Source organism: Perna viridis, chromosome 15 (assembly GCF_037379345.1).
Source record: "Perna viridis isolate PV_CMFRI_1.1 ecotype Kerala chromosome 15, ASM3737934v1, whole genome shotgun sequence".
NCBI classification, from domain to species: domain Eukaryota; kingdom Metazoa; phylum Mollusca; class Bivalvia; order Mytilida; family Mytilidae; genus Perna; species Perna viridis.
Window position 1 is genome coordinate 17,303,170 of NC_142459.1, and position 19,516 is coordinate 17,322,685.

Sequence of the window (19,516 nt, forward strand, 5' to 3'; positions counted from 1 at the left end):
TCATTATTTTTTTTAATTATCTTGTTATTATTGCTTAATGTGCTTAATTTGTCGATATTAAAATCATACGAGTGTCTCCGACACAAAACTATTTCAGTATAAATTTTGAAACAAATAATTTACGTTTAGAAATCGTATGAGCGCGAACATTTTTCAATCAATAACAAATCTAGGGCATGATACATTGTTCATCAATTTCATTATGGCAGATGCAATTGTAAATGCAAACAAAAAAAGATCAAGAATAGGAGAACGACTGACAAATTTTGCAGGTTATACAACTTTACATGGTATTAACAGACTGTCATCAAACAAACGAACCATAGGAAAAGTTCTGTGGTGTTGTATCATACTTGTTTGTGTTGGATTTTGTTCCAGACAAATTTACATGTTGTGTGTTCAGTACGCAAGGTATGATTTTTCAAATTGTTTTGTCGACACATACATATATTTCGCAATGATTTGTTGTTTCGTCATCTTCTTGGATGGCTAGATATTTGCGAAATCACACCATGGAAGATGAGGTATGAACTAGTACTATGAACAATAGCCGTTTCGATTGGTTGTTGTGTAATTGTATTTCACTTCCTATCAACCAGAATGGTCGAAAGCGACGTTGTGACGTTCCTATCGTTGTTCTCTCGATACCACTGATGCCGTCATAGACAAACGTTTACTAGACTTTACACCTCTGTTGTCAGAATCTGTCAGGACAACTGTTCGACGACAGTAGATAGAACAGAAATCCTGACAGATCCTGGCAGGACACATTTTATCATATTCCCTGAGCTGAGTGATCTTGACAGAAACTCTCCTGGGTCGTTACAAAGAAATACGAAAAGCTGTTCAAAATTGTCATAACCAAGGACAGTTTCTGACACTTAATAATTCATACTGTGTGACGTAATTCAGAACATGGACACTATGGGTCTTATGAAATTAGCAAATCGGATTAGGTAAAGAATTCTTGATTCCAAAATTTACATTGAATTTCCAATTATTTAGAGCGTCCTGATCATCATCCCACAATCGCCCCATCGTTGTTCATTTTCCGATTTTCATCGCTAATGACTCATCTTTCAAAATTATCATTGTTCACACACACACACACACACATATATATATATATATATATATATATATATATATATATATATATATATATATATTTATATATTACATTCTGTCATAGACCTGCAATTAAATTAAATTATTCAAATATATAAAATTAAAGGTCTATATTTCTGTTTTAAGTAGATTTTTCAGATGTTTGATAATATCTCAAGAAGTTCAAGATTGATTACGTGGTTTTCTTGTAAAAGTACTTTTATAACATTAGGGGCGCAGTTCATTCTATAAAATGATAAAATTGACCATTTTATATCTGTCAAAAGTCTTTAAAATGTCATTTTTAGCATGTGAGAGTTAGAACTTCCAATTTACCTACAGTACCTGTATGGGATAAACTTCCCACTTGCCCCATACCCCATTGCCCCATTACCTTATTCCCGATAGCACCATTCCTTATTGCTCCATTCCCCATTGCATCGACTTATTTCCCGTTGGCAAATGTCTTTCTCTATTCCGAAAAGAAAAAGTAAATTAAATGTTATTTTCAAACACATATAATGGATAAGGATGCAAAAAGTTTTGTACAATCTATAATGATTTTAGAATCTGTCCGGCGAGTTCGAGAATTACCGAAATCACGTGGTATTTGCATATTTACATGTATTATCGACACTCCGAGCTGCATGAGAAATAATCATGCACAATATTCTTAAAATATAGATATATGTATAAATTGTGAATAAATTTGATTTCTAAAATTATTTTTAAAAATGTTAAAATTGTCCAGATAAGGTTTTTGTTGATTGTTTTTATACATATATTTCAAACCAAAGTCTTGAACATGAAATATTTTTCCAAATTAAATGAGTGCCAACACTTAAAATTACCTAAATGGTCTTCACTAATTGTTTAAAATATTAAAATTGTCAACATAAGCATTATATATGGGCTGTGATACATTTATTTCAATCAAATTTCTCAAAATATGACATAGTTCTGCAAATTGTAAAGGTGTGAACAATTTTAATTACAATAATGGTCCAAAATTATTGTTAAAAATATTAAAACGGGCAATATTAGTATCCAGTTGGTGGTTGCGACACTCATATTTCACTCAAAAATCTTCAAAATGACATATTTTTGCAAAGTGTATGTGTGGGAACAATATGAATATACCTATTAGTCTATATAGATAGTAAAAAAATGTTAAAATTGTCTATATCATTATTATGTTGATGGCAGCTTTGATACATATATTTCAGACCAAATTCTTGAAAATGAGATATTTGTTTTTGCAAATTGAATGAGTGTGAACACTTGAAATTACTTAAATCGTCTTATGGTTTAAACGTTAAAATTGTCACAATAGGCATCATATGTTTGCCTGTGACATATTGATTTCGGTTCAATTACTTCAAAATGACACATTTCTGTATATAATGGTCTAAAATTCTTGTGTAAAATATTAAAAACTGCAATATGGTTATCCCTTTCGAGGTTGCGACGAACGACATATTTCTGCCATTTGAAAGCTAAGGGAATAAATATTTCATTATTTATTTTAATGATCTTGTTATTATTGCTTAATGTGCTTAATTTGTCGATATTAAAATCATACGAGTGTCTCCGACACAAATTTATTTGAGTATAAATTTTGAAACAAATAATTTACGTTTAGAAACCGTATGAGCGCGAACATTTTCAATCAATAACAAATGTACTTCCGGTTAAGATTTAAGAAAAAATGTCAATAAAAAATGAATTGCCACACCTGTGATAATTAAAAATTACTCTAAAACAATCTTGTTTAAAAATTATTTTAATTGCTGTCATAGAATTATGTTATATACGTTGCTCGCGAAAAAAAGGCAGAACAATTTGATTGACCAATCAAAATTATTCGCTCGCCCCATTCCCCTATTCATTTACCCCATTATCAATGCCACATTACCCATTGCCCCATTCCCCATGCTCAATTGCCCCATCCTCCCATTCCCCATTGCACCACCCCCATTCCCCCATTCCCCATTCCCCCATAGCCCATTGAAAGGAAGTTTATCCTATACAGGTACTGTATATGGTCTCCAATCAATGTTCAAAATGTAGTAATTGTACATATTAGTTTCATATTAGTGACTGTGATACCTGTATTTCAGTGAAAATTCTAAAAATTCGGCAAAATGTGCGAGCACTTTTAATATCCATAAAGTTTTCCCATAAAACTATCATGTGGGGGACTGCTACATATAAATTTTAGTCAAAATTCTTAAAATCGAAGCATTTGTGCAAAATGTATAAATGCAAGCACTTTTAAATTTCAAAAGAATCTTGAAATTAATGTTTTCTTTCATATAACTATCATTTGGGTGGCTGCAACACATATCAGTCAGTCAAAATTCTTCCAAAAGCGTCATATTCCTTCAAAATGTATGAGTGCGATCACTTGTAATTTTCACGAGGGTCTAAAATCAATGTCAAAAATGATATATTTTTTTCTGATAACTGTCATGTTGGTGGTTGGACACATTAATTTGAGTCTTTAAAATGTCATATTCTTGCAAAATGTATCAGTGCGAGCACTTTGAATTTCCATGAGGATCTGAAATGACTAAATGCTAACTTGGTCCATATAACTATCATATGGATGGCTGCAACACATATATTCCAGTCATTTTTAAAAAAAAATATATATTCCTGAAAATTGCATGAGTGCAAGCACTTTTGATTTCATTGAGGGTCTAAAATAAATGACTAAAAGTTTTTCATAATAATTATCATGTAGTCTTGTCAAAAATTAAGAAAAAAATCAAGTTCAAATCCTTCCCGTAGTATGAATCGGGATCCAGGTGCTACGCCTTATTTTCGGAATCGCGTAAATGTACTGTATGTTATTCAGTCAGGGAAGTATTCTCTATCCAGTGACTGTCAGAATCTGTCAAAAGCTCTTCTAATCCATTTCTCAGTTCTACCTAGAACAGGAGTGTGTCATGACCAATGACAGACTATGGCAAAGCTTATCCAAAGTTCGCGGGTCGGAACAGTTTTTGACTGTTATAAACTGTTTAAGGACATCGAATTCTGTCAGAATCTAAGAGAAGTTCAAATTGATTACAACTGTTAATACCGCGTATTGCACAATATTTACTCCTGATATTTAATTTCAAAATCTGAAAACAAAATATCGGAGGCTCGTTTGTTATCTTACATATCCTTTTTACATTCTTTTGTTTTGTATTCCGACGAGGATTGCAGGACCTGACATGTACATATAAACGCCCTATATACCTCATACTGGATCTGACATTAGTGACTCAAGTTTCGTTCACAATATAAAATTGAATAAAACTCTCCATACCAGTAATCTCAGATTTTCTGTGGAATACTGGTTGTGGATGCTTTTAATATTATATATTGAATGGTTTTGTTTTCTAACAACGCTGTTGTTGCTTTATTTATCATGACAATTTTAATCCGTTTTTTTTTAAATTGACATTTTGAATTTACTGTCACAGTTCTGCTTCTAATCATTTATACTCATCTACATAATAATATAACGTTATATATTAGTTATTTTATTGTAAATTTTACTAGCTGTATTCAATGTGACATTTTCTCTTTTAAAATAACTATTCCATGTTTTGTCGTTAATTCACAGCAATATCAGCATTTTCACATCAGAGATGAATTATCTTTTATTCTCTTTGGTTGACAAATGGACGTATGGATTTAATTAAGGTGTTTATTAATGTGTGTTAACATGTTACGAAGGCATATTAAATGGTCATCAGCATCCGATAATGCCTTTTTAGATTCTTCAATAAACTTTCTATGCAGAGGGCATTATCAATACATTTACATATAAAGTAACAGATGCACCGGTTGGGTAAGCGTTTGCTGCTTTTCTATTTGAAATTACTCATTCAATGCTTCATATCGTGATATGCCAAAAGCACAGAAACTGACTTGAAATTTTTCCAATAAAAAGTCAATACATGCACAGTGGATCATTCATGCATTTACAAAAATCAAAAGTAGATAGGACATAACCCGTTCCGGTTGAATGAGCACTGTAATTTTATGCCTAAGCCATGATAAATAGCTGTCAAACCAATAAGCAATTGTGTTGCTTTACAACAATTGACAGCTAGTGAACTATAAGTATATTTGATAGTAATGACACATTGATTGCCATTAATATTAATTATGTAATTACGATAAATAAACTGCATGTCAGTGTATAAATGATACTGTATCATCACTCATAAAATAGAAATCATTCATCGATTATTTGTTGTACTTGCTCACTATTATTCTTTGAATTGTATTGATACTTTTCCTCTTTCGTCTCCCCCGGAATTGACTTTTTATGAGCAACTCGGCGTTTCCAGAAAGCAGAGGGAGCTAACTCTACCGGTGCACCTGGTCCATGCTCCCATATTTAAGTGGAGTCCGAGTTCCTCATTTACTTTGGTTTCTTTGTTTGTATTATTTGAGTTACTTTATGTTCTTTGCTGTGTTTGTCTGTTCTTCGCCCCTGAATTGAACTCTTTTGATTTCCGTTAGAATCTTGGTTCCCTCGATTACTCTTAAACAAACATAAAGCTTTGACCAAATTGTTAATTGTTACATTTATTCAGAAATGGCATGTTCACCATTTACTTAAATGTCGTTTTCTTTCAGTAAAGCTGTTAATACAAAGATTATCATTCGACAGCGGAAAATATATTTTCCTTATGTATCGTTTTGTAATATGAATCCAGTCAGTTTTACCAGGATCAGTACACCATATTCCAAAGATCAACCTTACTCTGATTATCGTTCACATATGTTGAGTACCTATACAAATGTTCTGGCAAACATTGACAACTACTTTGATCTACTTGAAAATAAAAGTGCAGTAAGTATTCAGATAGAAAAAAAAAAACAAAACAAAAAACAAATCATATATGCCTATGCGGTCTTTAGATTGCCTTAAATTTGATGTGATTTATTCTATACTGAAAATAATCAAATTATTATTTAAGGCTCATTTCTACAATTGGTAAGATTGGCATTTCCGGAGCTATTCGAAGGCAATCTATGGTCGTATTTTGTTAGGCAAAAAATGGCAAGGTAACGCAAGAAATATTTCATCAAAAAGAAAAAAAATCATATCAAATGGCGTAAATTAGTTTTACAAATCGTTACCGGAAACGTCTTTTACTACTTCCATCGAAAAGAGTGATCGATCTGGGATATCAATATCGTATTTTATGTGATTCATGTTTTACATGTAAACCTTATATCCTGATAAATATCCGTATTAACTAGACAAATCACTATATTACATATTACGTTCATTTCTGTGTAAGCATCAGGCAATGGGTGACAAATCATAATTCTCAATTTTTGTTTTTGTTTGTTTTTGTTTTTGTCTCAAATGCATCTAGGAAATAACAGAAAGGCTATTAAGATATATCATACGACTTAGACTGCTTACATCAGCAAAAAATTGCGAAAAATAATTCCCTGCATTATCACATAGTGCATTTCAAGTAGATTTTACATATCAATGTCTTAAAGAGGCAATTTTTTCAAATACTTTAATGATTATTCCTGGAGGTATCAGGTATATAATTGGTTAATAAAATGAAATATTGTCCACACCTTATACACTTTTATCCCGATTCTTGTACGGAGAACTACAAAAAAATGATTATTCTATCTTGTAGTCTGATCACCATAACAGGGCGTATCCATATTAAACTAAATTGTTGCACAATGTCTTGGTTTTTGGATTTCTTTTCTCTGTGTATGACAAAATTATAATGCAGACATGATTTGTAATAGATGAATAGACCCTAAGACGGAGGAAACAAAATGGTTTATATGATTTTTTCTTAACGTGTTCTCATTTCGTGATTTGCTGCTCGCTTTTGTACCTAGACAATAAAAGAAAATGTTTTTGCTTTAATTCAAAATGCCTTCGACTCTTTTTTTATTTAAACGGGTCAAGGATTCAAAGGGAATTGTATATTAGTACTATTATATTTTGTATCATTTCTAGGACAGTTATACAATATATTTAAAAAACCAAGATCTGATATCTCGTTCTATCTATATTTATTTGTCATAAATATGTATGACTGAGTTGAGAGAATCGGATAAATTGTATCTCAAATTCTAATGAATGTTTAGCTGTTTTAACTTCGTATTTTGATTTTCACCATTGACAGAATACAGCACAGAATTTTTCAAACGGTAAGTAACCTATAATAACCGAACTCCGAATGTAAATTAAGAAGGTAAGGGACACAACTCTTACAAATCATTGAAACGTTTGTATTCAGAATTTTACATCAATCTCATGTAAACATCAAAGTTACTTGGACTGATTTCATTCTGTTTCAAAAAAAAAGCTTGATATGTTTTGGTGAAATTGAATATGATACACGCATTTCATTGATTTCAAGAGTTATGTCCCTAACCCGAGATATACCTCCTTAAACCTGTCTAAAATAAACACTTTTACACCCCCTTTTAGTTTAAAATATTTTGAACATATGTAGACTGAATATCTAATATCCGATCAAATTATATTGCCCAAAAGGGTTTGGTATAGGCATGTTTTACTGTGTGCATGTCATGTACTATAGTGTTATGTGGTTAAATCCCCATTTAATGCTATATTTGAGATAAATTGGAAATTACGAGAAGCAATGGATATGTAGGTTTGACGTTTTCATTTGGGAAAATTATGAACAGTTGAATAAGATATTTTTTTTTGACAAGATACCTTATTCTCTATATTTTTCATCGTTTATTTTCTTAGTAAGTTTTATCTTTAAAAAACAAAAACTCCAAATAAATACAAAAAAATTGCAATTGACAAAACAAGGTGTTTTTATGACATTATTAAAAGAAAAAAGCCTTAAAAAAAACTAATGCTACGAAATTGATACAAAGTAATAAGTCCAAAAATCTAAACAAGGCTAAACATGAGCAGCAATGATGCAGACTTTGAGGAACGGATACATTGTTTATGGGGAGAGTTTATTACATTCAATTTATTAAAATTGGTTGATTGATTGTTTTTTGTTTAACGCATAAACAGCAATATTTCAGCTATATCTAGGCGATGAAAATGAAATGGATGATAAAAAATTAAATATTGATGAAATGAAAATGGGATTGAACACGGTAATAGAGTCGACAATTTTTTATTGTCACTGAAAATAGGGAGAGGGGTAGGTTCGCCTGGTAGCCCCCTGTGGGGGGAGTGGAGAGGTTCCTTTTCCTGTCGAACATCAGAATAGGGTTCTTTAACGTGCGCGGAACGTGACATTTTCCTGCGGTGCACCACTATGATTTCAAATGTTGAAATATCAGAAACTCAATTTGAGTTATGTTGTGCAATATTTAGCGGCTCGATAATTACACTATTTATATACACAATAGGTTGAAATCTATTGCAAAATGATATGTTTGTATTTGTCAGGTATCAGCTACATTTTTTTGTAAAGTTTATTTATTTATTTACTTTTGTCAAGAGTCTTTCCAGGTTTTGCAATCTGCTACATACATTGTTTTAGTATAAGTTTATCACTACCTTTGTGATTCTGATTTATCTTGTACTTGACAAAGTACAGGTATTATGTAGACTCTTATAAAAGATTTTTATGTGTTAAATTAGACCGACAGAATATAACAGCATTTCAATTTTTATTTCTTTATAAGAGTAAACAAAACTCGAGGGAAATCAAAAGAATATATTCAAGGGATTATACCTAAACAGGATAAAAAACAGATACACACAAAAAAGACAAAAAGAAAAGCACCAAAATTTCATGTATTGATTACAAAAAGTAAAAGAGTAAACCGGACTAAAATATATAATAAGTTTAATGCTGACAGGACATAAATTTAACACATGCATGATAAATTTCAATTAATTAATTTGTTTTTTATTAATTTCAGACAAAGTAAGCGATACATGTGTCTGAACCGATTTACCTAGCTCATATTAGCACTCCTTATATAATCATGTTTGTTCTTGTAAAGCTTGAGCTTTAAGGTCTATTCCATTTTTGTTATGTCATTAGAATGCTTTTTTTTTCTTTTGAAATTTCAGCCTTTGATATGATTTCAAAAGAGGAACAAAAGTTTAGACAAGCCTTAAACTGGTATGATCATCTTCCATATAACTACACTCTTCAAGGAATCAAGGTCCTTAACCCTGATTTAAATGATTTTGTGATCAGCTGTATCTATAATAGTAGACCATGCAGTCCTAGGTATATATATTTATATAAACAACACGTTAATGGTCCAATTGACAAAGTAATGTATTCATGTGGACCAGTGCAACCATATTATGTTCATTTATATCTTTACATATCAATCAAAGCAAAACGTTATAGATTTTAAAGCAGACATAAAGGCACAAGAAAATAACTGAAAAAAAATTAAATAAGAGATAAAACTTTTCATCGACCATTGTTAGTTGGCATACATACAATTGTAGTGACAGTGCGTCAGAGATTACCTTATACACGTAGATGTCCTGATATATCAATGACTCAAGCTGGGTTTTCCAGAACAACGCGCGTCACATGAAGTTTCCGATATGCCCTTTGTTCGAGACATTATCATAACATTTTCATAATATGATTTAACTCAGCTCGGTGTTACAAGTAGGTCCCGCATAAGCAAAGCTAAAGTCATATTACATAAAGCCCAGGAAATTCCTTTTTTTTTGTGCTCTGGCATTTTGCTCCGTTTCTATTAATCTATTTTCGCTGCATGTAAATGACAGCTTTTGTATAGAAGAGTAATCAAGGGAACCAAGGTTATAGCGGTAATCAAAAGAATGTAATACAGGGACAAAGACCAGACATGGAAAACAGACATACACAACAAAGAACATAAAGTAACTAAAATCATACATACAAAGTAACAAAAGTAAATGAGCAACTCGGACTCCACTAAAAACTGGGAGCATTGACCAGGCGCAGCGGTAGGGAAAGCGTCCTCTGTTTTTTTCTAGAAACACCCTCTGAGTTGCTCATAAAAATTCAAGTCCGGGGTAGACAAACGAGGAAAGGAAAACTATGACCCGTTGAATAAATCAGTTTTCATGGTGCTGATACTTCACGATGTCTTTATATACAACAAATTACTGCCATGGAATGCCGCGAAACTTCTTTGTAATGTGAAAACAAATATAAGATTTATTCATGCGAAAATGTTTTTTCATATACATAACATCCTTAATTTTTAAACGGTGTATATTTTATTGATTTTTTAATAACTTTAATTGACTAAATACTTAGGTTGCTACACACGTCATATATGGCTGACAAATAACAAAAAGGAAACCTATTAACAAAGAACAATTTTAATCGACATGAAAAAAGAAATCCTAAAATAGGTGTAAATAACAAAAATTCCAAAATATTGTTTTAAAAGTGTTAATTATTGTACTTCTCTGTGTTGATTATAATTCTGTCTTTTGACAGCTCATTCGTTCGTTTCTTCGATCGTTACTTTGGAGAGTGTTACAGATTCCCAAAAGAACCAATCGTTAGTAAGCGTTCTGGACCTTTATTTGGTAATTATCTTTTAAACATTAACATGTACCTTAATTAGGAACTCGGTGGGTGTTTCTAGAAAAAAAAAACAAACAAACAAAAACAAAAACAAAAACAAAAACAAAACAAAAAATAAAACAAAACAAAACAAAACAAATGCACTTGGTTCATGCTCCCGAGTTTATCATTTGTTTTTGTGTTTTGTGCAGTTATTTTGGTTGATCTTTTTTATTTTTTTTTAATTAGCATATTAATTAGCATATATTTTTATTAGTTATTTTTTTAATGTGTCTGTTTAGTCATTATCATATGTCGGAAAACTCAATGTCGTTTGTAATAAGTTAATTTGGTTTAATTCGATTCCAGGTCTTCAGCTTGTCATAAACGTTAATCAAAGTGATTATGTACCACATATCATAAAGGATATTGGTATCAGGTTATCTATTGATAAATCTGGAACAACTGCGCTTTTGCAGAATGGAGGAATATCAGTGGATGCTGGACGACTAACAGATATATCACTTATTCAGGTAAAAATGCCCAAACTATTTATAATATCAAATCAAAATTTAAAAAATGAAAAAAAGTAATAACAATAAATAAATAAAATAATAAATGAAAAAAAAAAATCAATATATGAATAACGTTCTGTATTTGAATATCAATTCATCAAATTCATTCTCCAGGAGGGGGCAGCAAGGGGACAAAGGCCTATCGAATATCCTTTTTTTTTAATAAAAATTAAAACATATTGAATAAACAAATCCAGATCGATAATTGATGCAAATTCAAATTCGATAAGCATTTTTTTTATTCTTCCGAAGTCAAACAATAGCTATAACTTTTTATATGGGCATCATATCATAAAGGCTATCGAAAGACTGACGAACGAGTAACTCCTTAACAAAGCAATGAGACTTACGTACACGTTAATCCTACATGAGCTTTGTGAAACGATGCCCAGGTCATTAAATATATCTGAGTAAGAATGATTCTTTTGTTAGTTTTCTTCATGTATATGACATCTACTTACTAAAAAAGGAAACAAACAAAAAATAAATAAATTAAACAAAATATAAAAAAAAAAATAAATAAAATAAAAAAAATAAAATAGAATAAAAAATCAATAATTATAATTAGTAATACATCAATGGATAAATAATGTACCGCTAAGATGATTGGACTGTCAAATATTATAAAACATGGCTGGAAAATATTCTAGAACTGCACAAATATGCGTCAGGTGTAATGTATAAGAGGACACACCTATCAGCAAGATAAGCCTTATCGATATTAGTTCCATGTGTCTGGTGCCGACCTAAGCACTCGTAGATTTGTTATTAATTGGGTCGAGTCGTTTACTTGGTATATGCTTAATCCAAACTAATGACTCATCCAAGCCATACTTTTGTCTAACGAGAAATGTCGAGAAGTTGCTTTAATATTTCAACAAAACATCACTGCAAGTCACACTGACGTCAGATCCTTTGTAGTTCTAAGATTTGTATGTATAGGTTTTCGTTATCTATGAGATGTTTAAGTATTTAGTGAATGTTAATATTTGACAGAAATATAGTCAAAACTTTTTGACGTGTCTTGAAAACTAATGCATTTATACCTGACATATAATCTGTATATTTAAGATGCGTCATTTTGTTTACTTCACTTTTTTTCATAGAAATCTGTAGAAAGACTACCTGAGCGTTCTGAGTGCGATAACAGTGGTAAATTCTACAGTATAATGGTAATAATAGTTTAAAGATTGAGATCAGTATAAAGATTAAATGCAAAGGGGAGATACCCCCAAAAGATGTTAAATGCTTATACGACTAGATTGAAAGAAAATGTTACTTACCATTTTATTTGAAGGAGGTTCTGATATAAGTTCTGATGATTCAATTTGTTCGCTGTTGTCTCTTATTTTTTGTTTTTTTTTGTTTTTTGTTTGTTTTTTGTTGCTACATAAATCATAAAGGACTATGCCTAGAAAAATTATGCATTGGAAAGATTATTCTCCTTCGATTTCTAATATGTAATTATGTTGTCTACATTATTCATGCATAACGTATTTATACCCCATTTGGAATTGTGCAATATTTTTGGATGTATGTGTGTGGCCATCTAATTTTATATTTCGTAAATTGAACGTTATTTCTAAGTAATATACCTCAAATTTTCCCATACCGACATTTGTTTATTTATCGACATGCACTAGACATGCTTATTTTGCTATAATTAATTCTTATATAGTGGTTCAAATTGTGTGTTTTTTTTTTATAGGACTGTGAAGAAGAATGTATCCTGAAAAACGTTATTGACATATGTAACTGTTCAGTGAATTTGTACAAAACGTTCGATAAACGGAATAATCCTCGGACTTGCAGCACACAAGAAGGTAAGTAAATAATTATACATCAATTATGACATCATAATCTAAAAAAACAAAATTTATAAATCAGAATCAAAGTTGTTAAAAAAGAAAAAAAAAGTCGTAGATGTCATTGCCCTGACGGGTTACATTTTTCCAGTCGCATTAATCGCATGTGTAGTTTTTCACCGGAGGATATTTAAAAAGTAACAAACCATACCAAAATTTTTGTTAACTATGTTACGATATGACATTTTAATTTCCATTTCACCGGTACATTGACGAAACAATGTAAATAAAAATGTAAAAATGTAAATGTAAAAAGACAGTCGTTATTATCAATTGGTTTGTGTTGAATTCCCACCTTGAACTCGAATTTTATCAAGTTCATTACAATTAAATATACCATCCCGCCCCCCCCCCCCCGAAAAAAAAACCAAAAAAAAAAACCAAAAAAAAAACAAAAAAACAAAAACAAAAAAACAAAAACAAAAAACAAAAACAAAAAAAAAAACAAAAGAAAAAAAAACAATAAAAAAAAAACAAAATAAAAACAAAACAAAACAAAAAAAAACAAAAAAAAACAAAAGCAAAAACAACATAAATCCTAAGTCAAAATTTCATTTTCATGTATATTGGAATGTCTGATCTAATTTGAGTATAGAATTTTTATGTTTTCGTTGCCCTTTTCTACACTTCAGACCGACATCTTCAAGTACAAAGTGCATTTATTTGGCGCGAACCAGATCTCGTCAAAATAAAAAAAGAACATCGAATTTAGTACTTATAAAAATATTTTTTCTTATACCAACAAAGAAAATTTACATTTGGCAAAATAAGAGAATTAAATTATGGTTTCCTACACTTCAGATGGCTAATATAGCATTGAATTTGATAAGTAGCACTCTAGATAATAACCATGCGAAATGTGATTTATGGATGGAAAGCCTACGTATTTTTGTCTTTGATACTTTGTTAAAAAAGTAGTGGTTAACAGAAATTGGCATGTGGCTTTCCATATAACCCGTGATCTAATATAGCTTTTAGTCTCTGAAATTCAAAAGTAATGAAAATAACTCTGTAAATGGTAAATGACAATGATACAACAGAAAAAATTCGATTTTCAATGTTGATTATCTGCTAAGAGCAGACCGAGTAAAACGAATGATTATACATTTAATCATTAAGTCCTATAAAGCAACTTAAAACAAATAAAACTGTGTAAGCTTTTTTGGTGTCTATTGCTTTTCACAGAATTTGCAGGATTTTTACAAAGACTATAACTTAAACAGTGATAGCAAATGTGGGTAACAAACCCACTGCTGGAAATTAAAAAGTCGCTAATTCTTATTTTATCACATACATATGACGATCTGACAATTCACCAAAAAATTGAGAAGAATACAATGTAATCTGACTACATAAATAAAACAGTTTATAGTCGACCATACATACAGTCATTCTTCAGTGTTACATCTTGCAGATGTTGAATGCATGGAAGAAGTTGAAGAAAATACCAATTGCAACTGTTTAAGTCCTTGCAGGTAGTTTTTCTCGCTTATCGAATTTTTTTACTATTCAACATTGAAATGTAATTTATTTCAGATAGTAGATGTAACACATGGAAAAGCAAGTCGATTGTTTTGAAGCCACATTTGAGATTGAACAAAAATGGCAAACAGCATAGTTATCTCAAATCTAATGTCATAAGAAATCTGTGAAAAGTGTAATGCATGCGATTTAGGAAACGTCCTCTCATACATAGGTTAAATAAAATTAATCACTAAATATATTTCTTAGGCGACTTCCAATAAAATAGCTACAGCGAATCCGTTTGAAAAAAAAATATGATCAATTTTGTATTAATCGCTTATTCAATATATTCATTATAAAACGCACTGCAAGATAGTTATGTGCTAGAGTAATAAAAGGAAATAATCGGGGATAAAAAAATAAAAAATAAACACAATCACTGACCTGTTCAACACGTAAAAGCAAACAAAACTAATAAGCACCTCAAAGTCCACAACTTGGAAGCAGGAAAAAGTTGCATCGATAGCGTCCTCCTTTTTTAAGAAACATCCACTGAGTTAAAAGTCGTACTCTTTTTAACGTTTTCATGTAAGTCGCTTTTCTTTGTAATAAACAGCGAAACATCATATGACACTACAGTCACAACATCCAAATGGCCGGCAAAAAACTTCAAAGGAATTTTGCAGAGAATTTTATCAAGCAATGGATTAGAATATGACGGCTATAAGTGAGTTTTATATTTTTTTTTATTTGTCAAGTTGTTTTTCAATGTGAAAAATGTATTTTTTTTTCTGATCAATTTAATTAACGTTACAGAGAAATAACAACTGAATACCTAATAAATTTTAATTATATTATTCATGCTTTTATTAACGATTTTTTTTATTTCGTGGGAATATTACAATGCTTGGTCAATGTTTTTGGCTAGATGCAGCCTGCCGTATGGTTTGAGGGTTTCCTGGTCGTTCATTTGAAACCAATGGGTAGCCTTGGGCTGACAGTTTCATCCTGGTGGGGGTGTTTTCTCTTTGGCATATAAACCATACCTAGTTTATTTATACCAGAGGTTTGGTCAACGTCCATCACTGCGTTTAATGCACGAATGTGGACTAGATGTCTAGTTGGTGTCCACTTTTTGATTAAATAGCCCATAATGCATTTGTTTTGTATTTACCTACGCATTGATATAAAACTTTCTCAAGGTTGAACAATCACCTTCATGGTACACGGGTAGCGTGTTAGCCTCGAGCGTGGGAGGTCGAAGGTTCAATTTCAGACAAGATCACACAACATTCTTTATCATTGGTATTTACTGCTTCTATGCCAAGCACACAGAAGTTATGGTATAGGTTGACCTTTTATTAGACAGAGGTCTTAATGTCGTAAATTGTTTACAAAGCGTAAACGTATGTTGCTATTCAGTGTGATCAGTGTGTCGGACTAGTACAAAATTCGTTTTTGCAATTGGCCAAATATTCGTGTCCAAATATTGAAATAAGTAAAATGATAAAACATACCAAAACCTCTTAGGCGTTACAAAATTACTAATCATTTTTTTATGTCATGACCGTAAGAAAACCAGAACACATCTTCAAATGGAAAAGATTCTTTGCGTTGTTAAGAAATTAAATTACAATGAAAGAGTAATCAAGGGAACTAAGGTTATAGTAGTAATCAAAACAATGTAATCCAGGGACAAAGACCAGACATAGAAAACAGACATACGCAACAAAGAACATAAAGTAACTAAAATCATACATGCAAAGTAACAAAAGCAAATAAGCAACTCGGACTCAACTACAAACTGGGAGCATGGACCAGGTGCAACGGTAGGGTAAGTGTCCTCTGTTGTTTTCTAAAAACACCCTCTGAGTTGCTCATAAAAAAAGTCAACTCCGGGATAGACAAACGAGGAAAGGAAAACTATGACCCGTTGAATAAATCAGTTTTCATGGTGCTGATGGGTACACCATAACGATCCACGAGTTCATGATGACGACCATAAAAATTCTGAAGTGATGACTTCAAACTTGTAGCAACATAATCCTGTTCCAGAAGTCTATTTGTTAGAGTTCTAGCGCGATACAAAAATTATGCGTCTAGTTTCGGCAAGCTCTGGCATAACGTACGAGTCCATACACAGGTGCCGAAGAGATGTTGCCACAGATGAAGGGAAAGTTGACAATTCTTAATGAGTATTTATCACGTTTATTGTAAAGTTTGGTCAGTAGTTTTCCTTTACCATCGATTTCTAAATGCAGGTCAAGATATAAGGCTGACTTCACAGTGTCTTTAGTATCCTCTATCTCAAGTTCTTTTGGGTAGATGCGATGTATCAAATCCCCGAAATTAGGATTGTTTATACGTCATCTATATAGCGGAAACTGAGATTGAAGGATCTAGCCAAACGATAATCTTTCTTACTGATCAGATCAGCTATAAAGTCAGCCCCATAAGAGTGAAGGAATGGGTCAGCAAGTAACGGAGCACAATCTGTTCCCATTGGAATGCCGACTGTTTGTTGAAAAACACGTCCACCATACTGGACAAATATGTTGTCAATCAATAATTCCAGCATTTTGTAAACATCTTCCTTTGTATGTTTGGAAAATGATTGGGAATTATTTATTACAAAGTATGAGGAATATCTACCAAGAACTATATATTTATATCTAGGTGTACCATCTTTTGTTGGAAAAACAACGATGTATAATGTTTTTAAGTCGGGAATAAAATATGAAACGCCGCTTCGAAAACAACTACTTCACTCGAAAAAGAAATTAGTTTAGAGCTGTTTTTTATTAAACTAATTGTTTTAGACTATAACATACTGATAGGTATTTAAACGAATAAAAATGTCAACGAAAATGAATATATTTTGACACTTTCAGTAACAGCCTTTTAGCCTTAAATATTTACCTATCATCCTTAACAGAAGAACTTACACAAGAAGTTCCTGCATATACGGTATGATTCTAGATTATAAATAAGAAAACAAGCAAAAACGTGAAAGGAGAAAATGTTTTTATAAACTATTTCAATAATGCATTAAATCTTCCATGGACAAAACCAGACAATTAAAATACACATCCACACAAAAACTGGAATTGAGGACTGGCTTTGGGGGGATCTTAGGAGCTTGAAAGGGAGAGCAGTACCTATACCTAATCATTGCAAGAAACCCACTGCACTGCTCGTTTATATTTGTTTCCGATGCAATTATTTTTTTTTCTGTTTCTTAAATTAGTGTATTTCTATTTAAAAATATATTACGGTTTGATTTAAAAGTAGTATGTATAGACTAATATAAGCCTCGTGCAACAGTCCAACGACGTTTATTGACAAAACAAAAAGTCATTGTCACATCGTATATAGTAGTTGTCATTTTAACAATGTATGTGTTACATATCATAATTTGTGATAATGATCGCTTCACAGTTTGATTACAAATGATTTTGCAGTTGTTTACCATCACGATAAAACGGTTTTTATGTTTTTATGTTGCAGAATTGTAAATATCACCCAAAGATAGGTATATACCAAATTTTGCTCATTATAAAAAGGTCATGCAAAATCAATTAGTGGTTAAACTTCATTCGACAAAATTGAATGTATCCCAAAGTAGAAAATCACTCGGAGGAATTTTAAAACTTTTTACCGGGAAATGTTAAGAAACAATTATGTCAGCTTGGTGGGTACAATATCATGCTTTATTGAACACTGAAAAGGGGTATCTACCTCCGTTAATACTCTTTTCTTTATTAGCGTTCCATAAAACATGATATCGTATGCACTGAGCTTCCATAATTGTATAATATCAACACAGCAATTCTAAAATGTTGAATAAGTACAGTAAAATGTAGTAATTATCAATCATTATGTAGCTATTTGATTCAGTTCTAATGTAAAACTTATATCTTAATTATCACACAGGAGGAGACTCTGTTGTCAAACATTGGAGGGTCATTAGGGCTGTGGATTGGTATGTCTATAATTAGTGTAGGAGAAATCCTGGAGCTTGTTATTCTACTGTGTCAATCGTTCATATCAGGCCGACGGAATGACTGACCCCGGTGAACTTTAGAGCTATGGTTTATCGATAACAGCTCTTTAGATATACCATTTCGTTCGCTTTGGCACATTTGAAAAATCATGTTGTAACTACTGGTGTGGCTTTTAACATGGCAATTTTACTTTCAAATAATTGCATTTGTTTTTATCATTATCGTCGAAATAACCGATCGCGGTAAATCATAGAGCTATGGATTCTACCGAAACACTCTGTTGTAACTACTGATGTGACTATTTACATAGAACTATTACTTTTAATGAATTGCATTTTTTTTTATTATTATTTCATTTTTATAAAAGTATGTCATTCAAAGAAGTTTTCTAATGATTTCATGTGTATATATGAACTGTTTTCTAACGTTTATTAAACAAGATAAACTTATGCGTAAAGTTGTATTTATATTGGAAAAAGGTTGTAATACATCAGGAATAATTATTCACAAGCACATCAACTAATACATATCGTATTCATTTCTCATGTACTTGTGTACACGGATCTCAATACAAAGATCTATGTACGAAAAAAGGAAGGCTCGAACAGACTTTTTTATTGTTGACTTTATCGACAGCGGCTGTTTAAAAATATCATTTCGTTTGCTTTAAATGCGGATTTGAAATTTCATGTAATCAGTGTTTGCTTAAGGCAAATGAATTCAAACAATTGACAGAAGTCATACACTGAAAAAAAGATACCAGAAATTAATTAAAAATACCAATTGAAACAAGAACAAAAATTCTCATTAGCGTTTTCGGTATGAACAATTTATAGTTCACATGTCAAGTTTCCTTTAATTGCCTAAAATTATGACAGTTAATCAAACATCCTTACACAATCATGCAGAGCATCCATTGCCTTGTTGTTATAATCATTACATTTCATTTGGCATTAGACATTTAATCAGTT

General features: G+C 31.5%; 1 protein-coding gene across 1 annotated transcript; it reads left to right on the forward strand.

Annotated features, from left to right (window-relative positions):
- Positions 1 to 170: 170 nt before the first annotated feature.
- LOC148597210 (degenerin-like protein asic-2) lies at positions 171 to 18,988 on the forward strand. The gene is made up of 12 exons (XM_088564228.1): positions 171 to 411; positions 5,752 to 5,968; positions 7,287 to 7,311; positions 9,182 to 9,344; positions 10,569 to 10,660; positions 11,007 to 11,170; positions 12,319 to 12,384; positions 12,921 to 13,035; positions 14,492 to 14,552; positions 15,158 to 15,268; positions 17,433 to 17,508; positions 18,475 to 18,988. Exons 1-12 carry the CDS (start codon positions 203 to 205, stop codon positions 18,607 to 18,609), a joined length of 1,434 nt encoding a protein of 477 aa, XP_088420354.1. The 5' UTR covers positions 171 to 202; the 3' UTR covers positions 18,610 to 18,988.
- Positions 18,989 to 19,516: the final 528 nt, after the last annotated feature.

What these genes read in the sequence shown, in the direction of transcription:
- LOC148597210 (XM_088564228.1), top strand. Translation starts at nt 203, where the DNA reads ATGGCAGATGCAATTGTAAATGCAAACAAAAAAAGATCAAGAATAGGA. An exon ending in TACTTGAAAATAAAAGTGCA is followed by an intron (nt 5,969 to 7,286) that starts GTAAGTATTCAG and finishes CACCATTGACAG; the next exon opens with AATACAGCACAGAATTTTTC. An exon ending in GTAAATTCTACAGTATAATG is followed by an intron (nt 12,385 to 12,920) that starts GTAATAATAGTT and finishes TTTTTTTTATAG; the next exon opens with GACTGTGAAGAAGAATGTAT.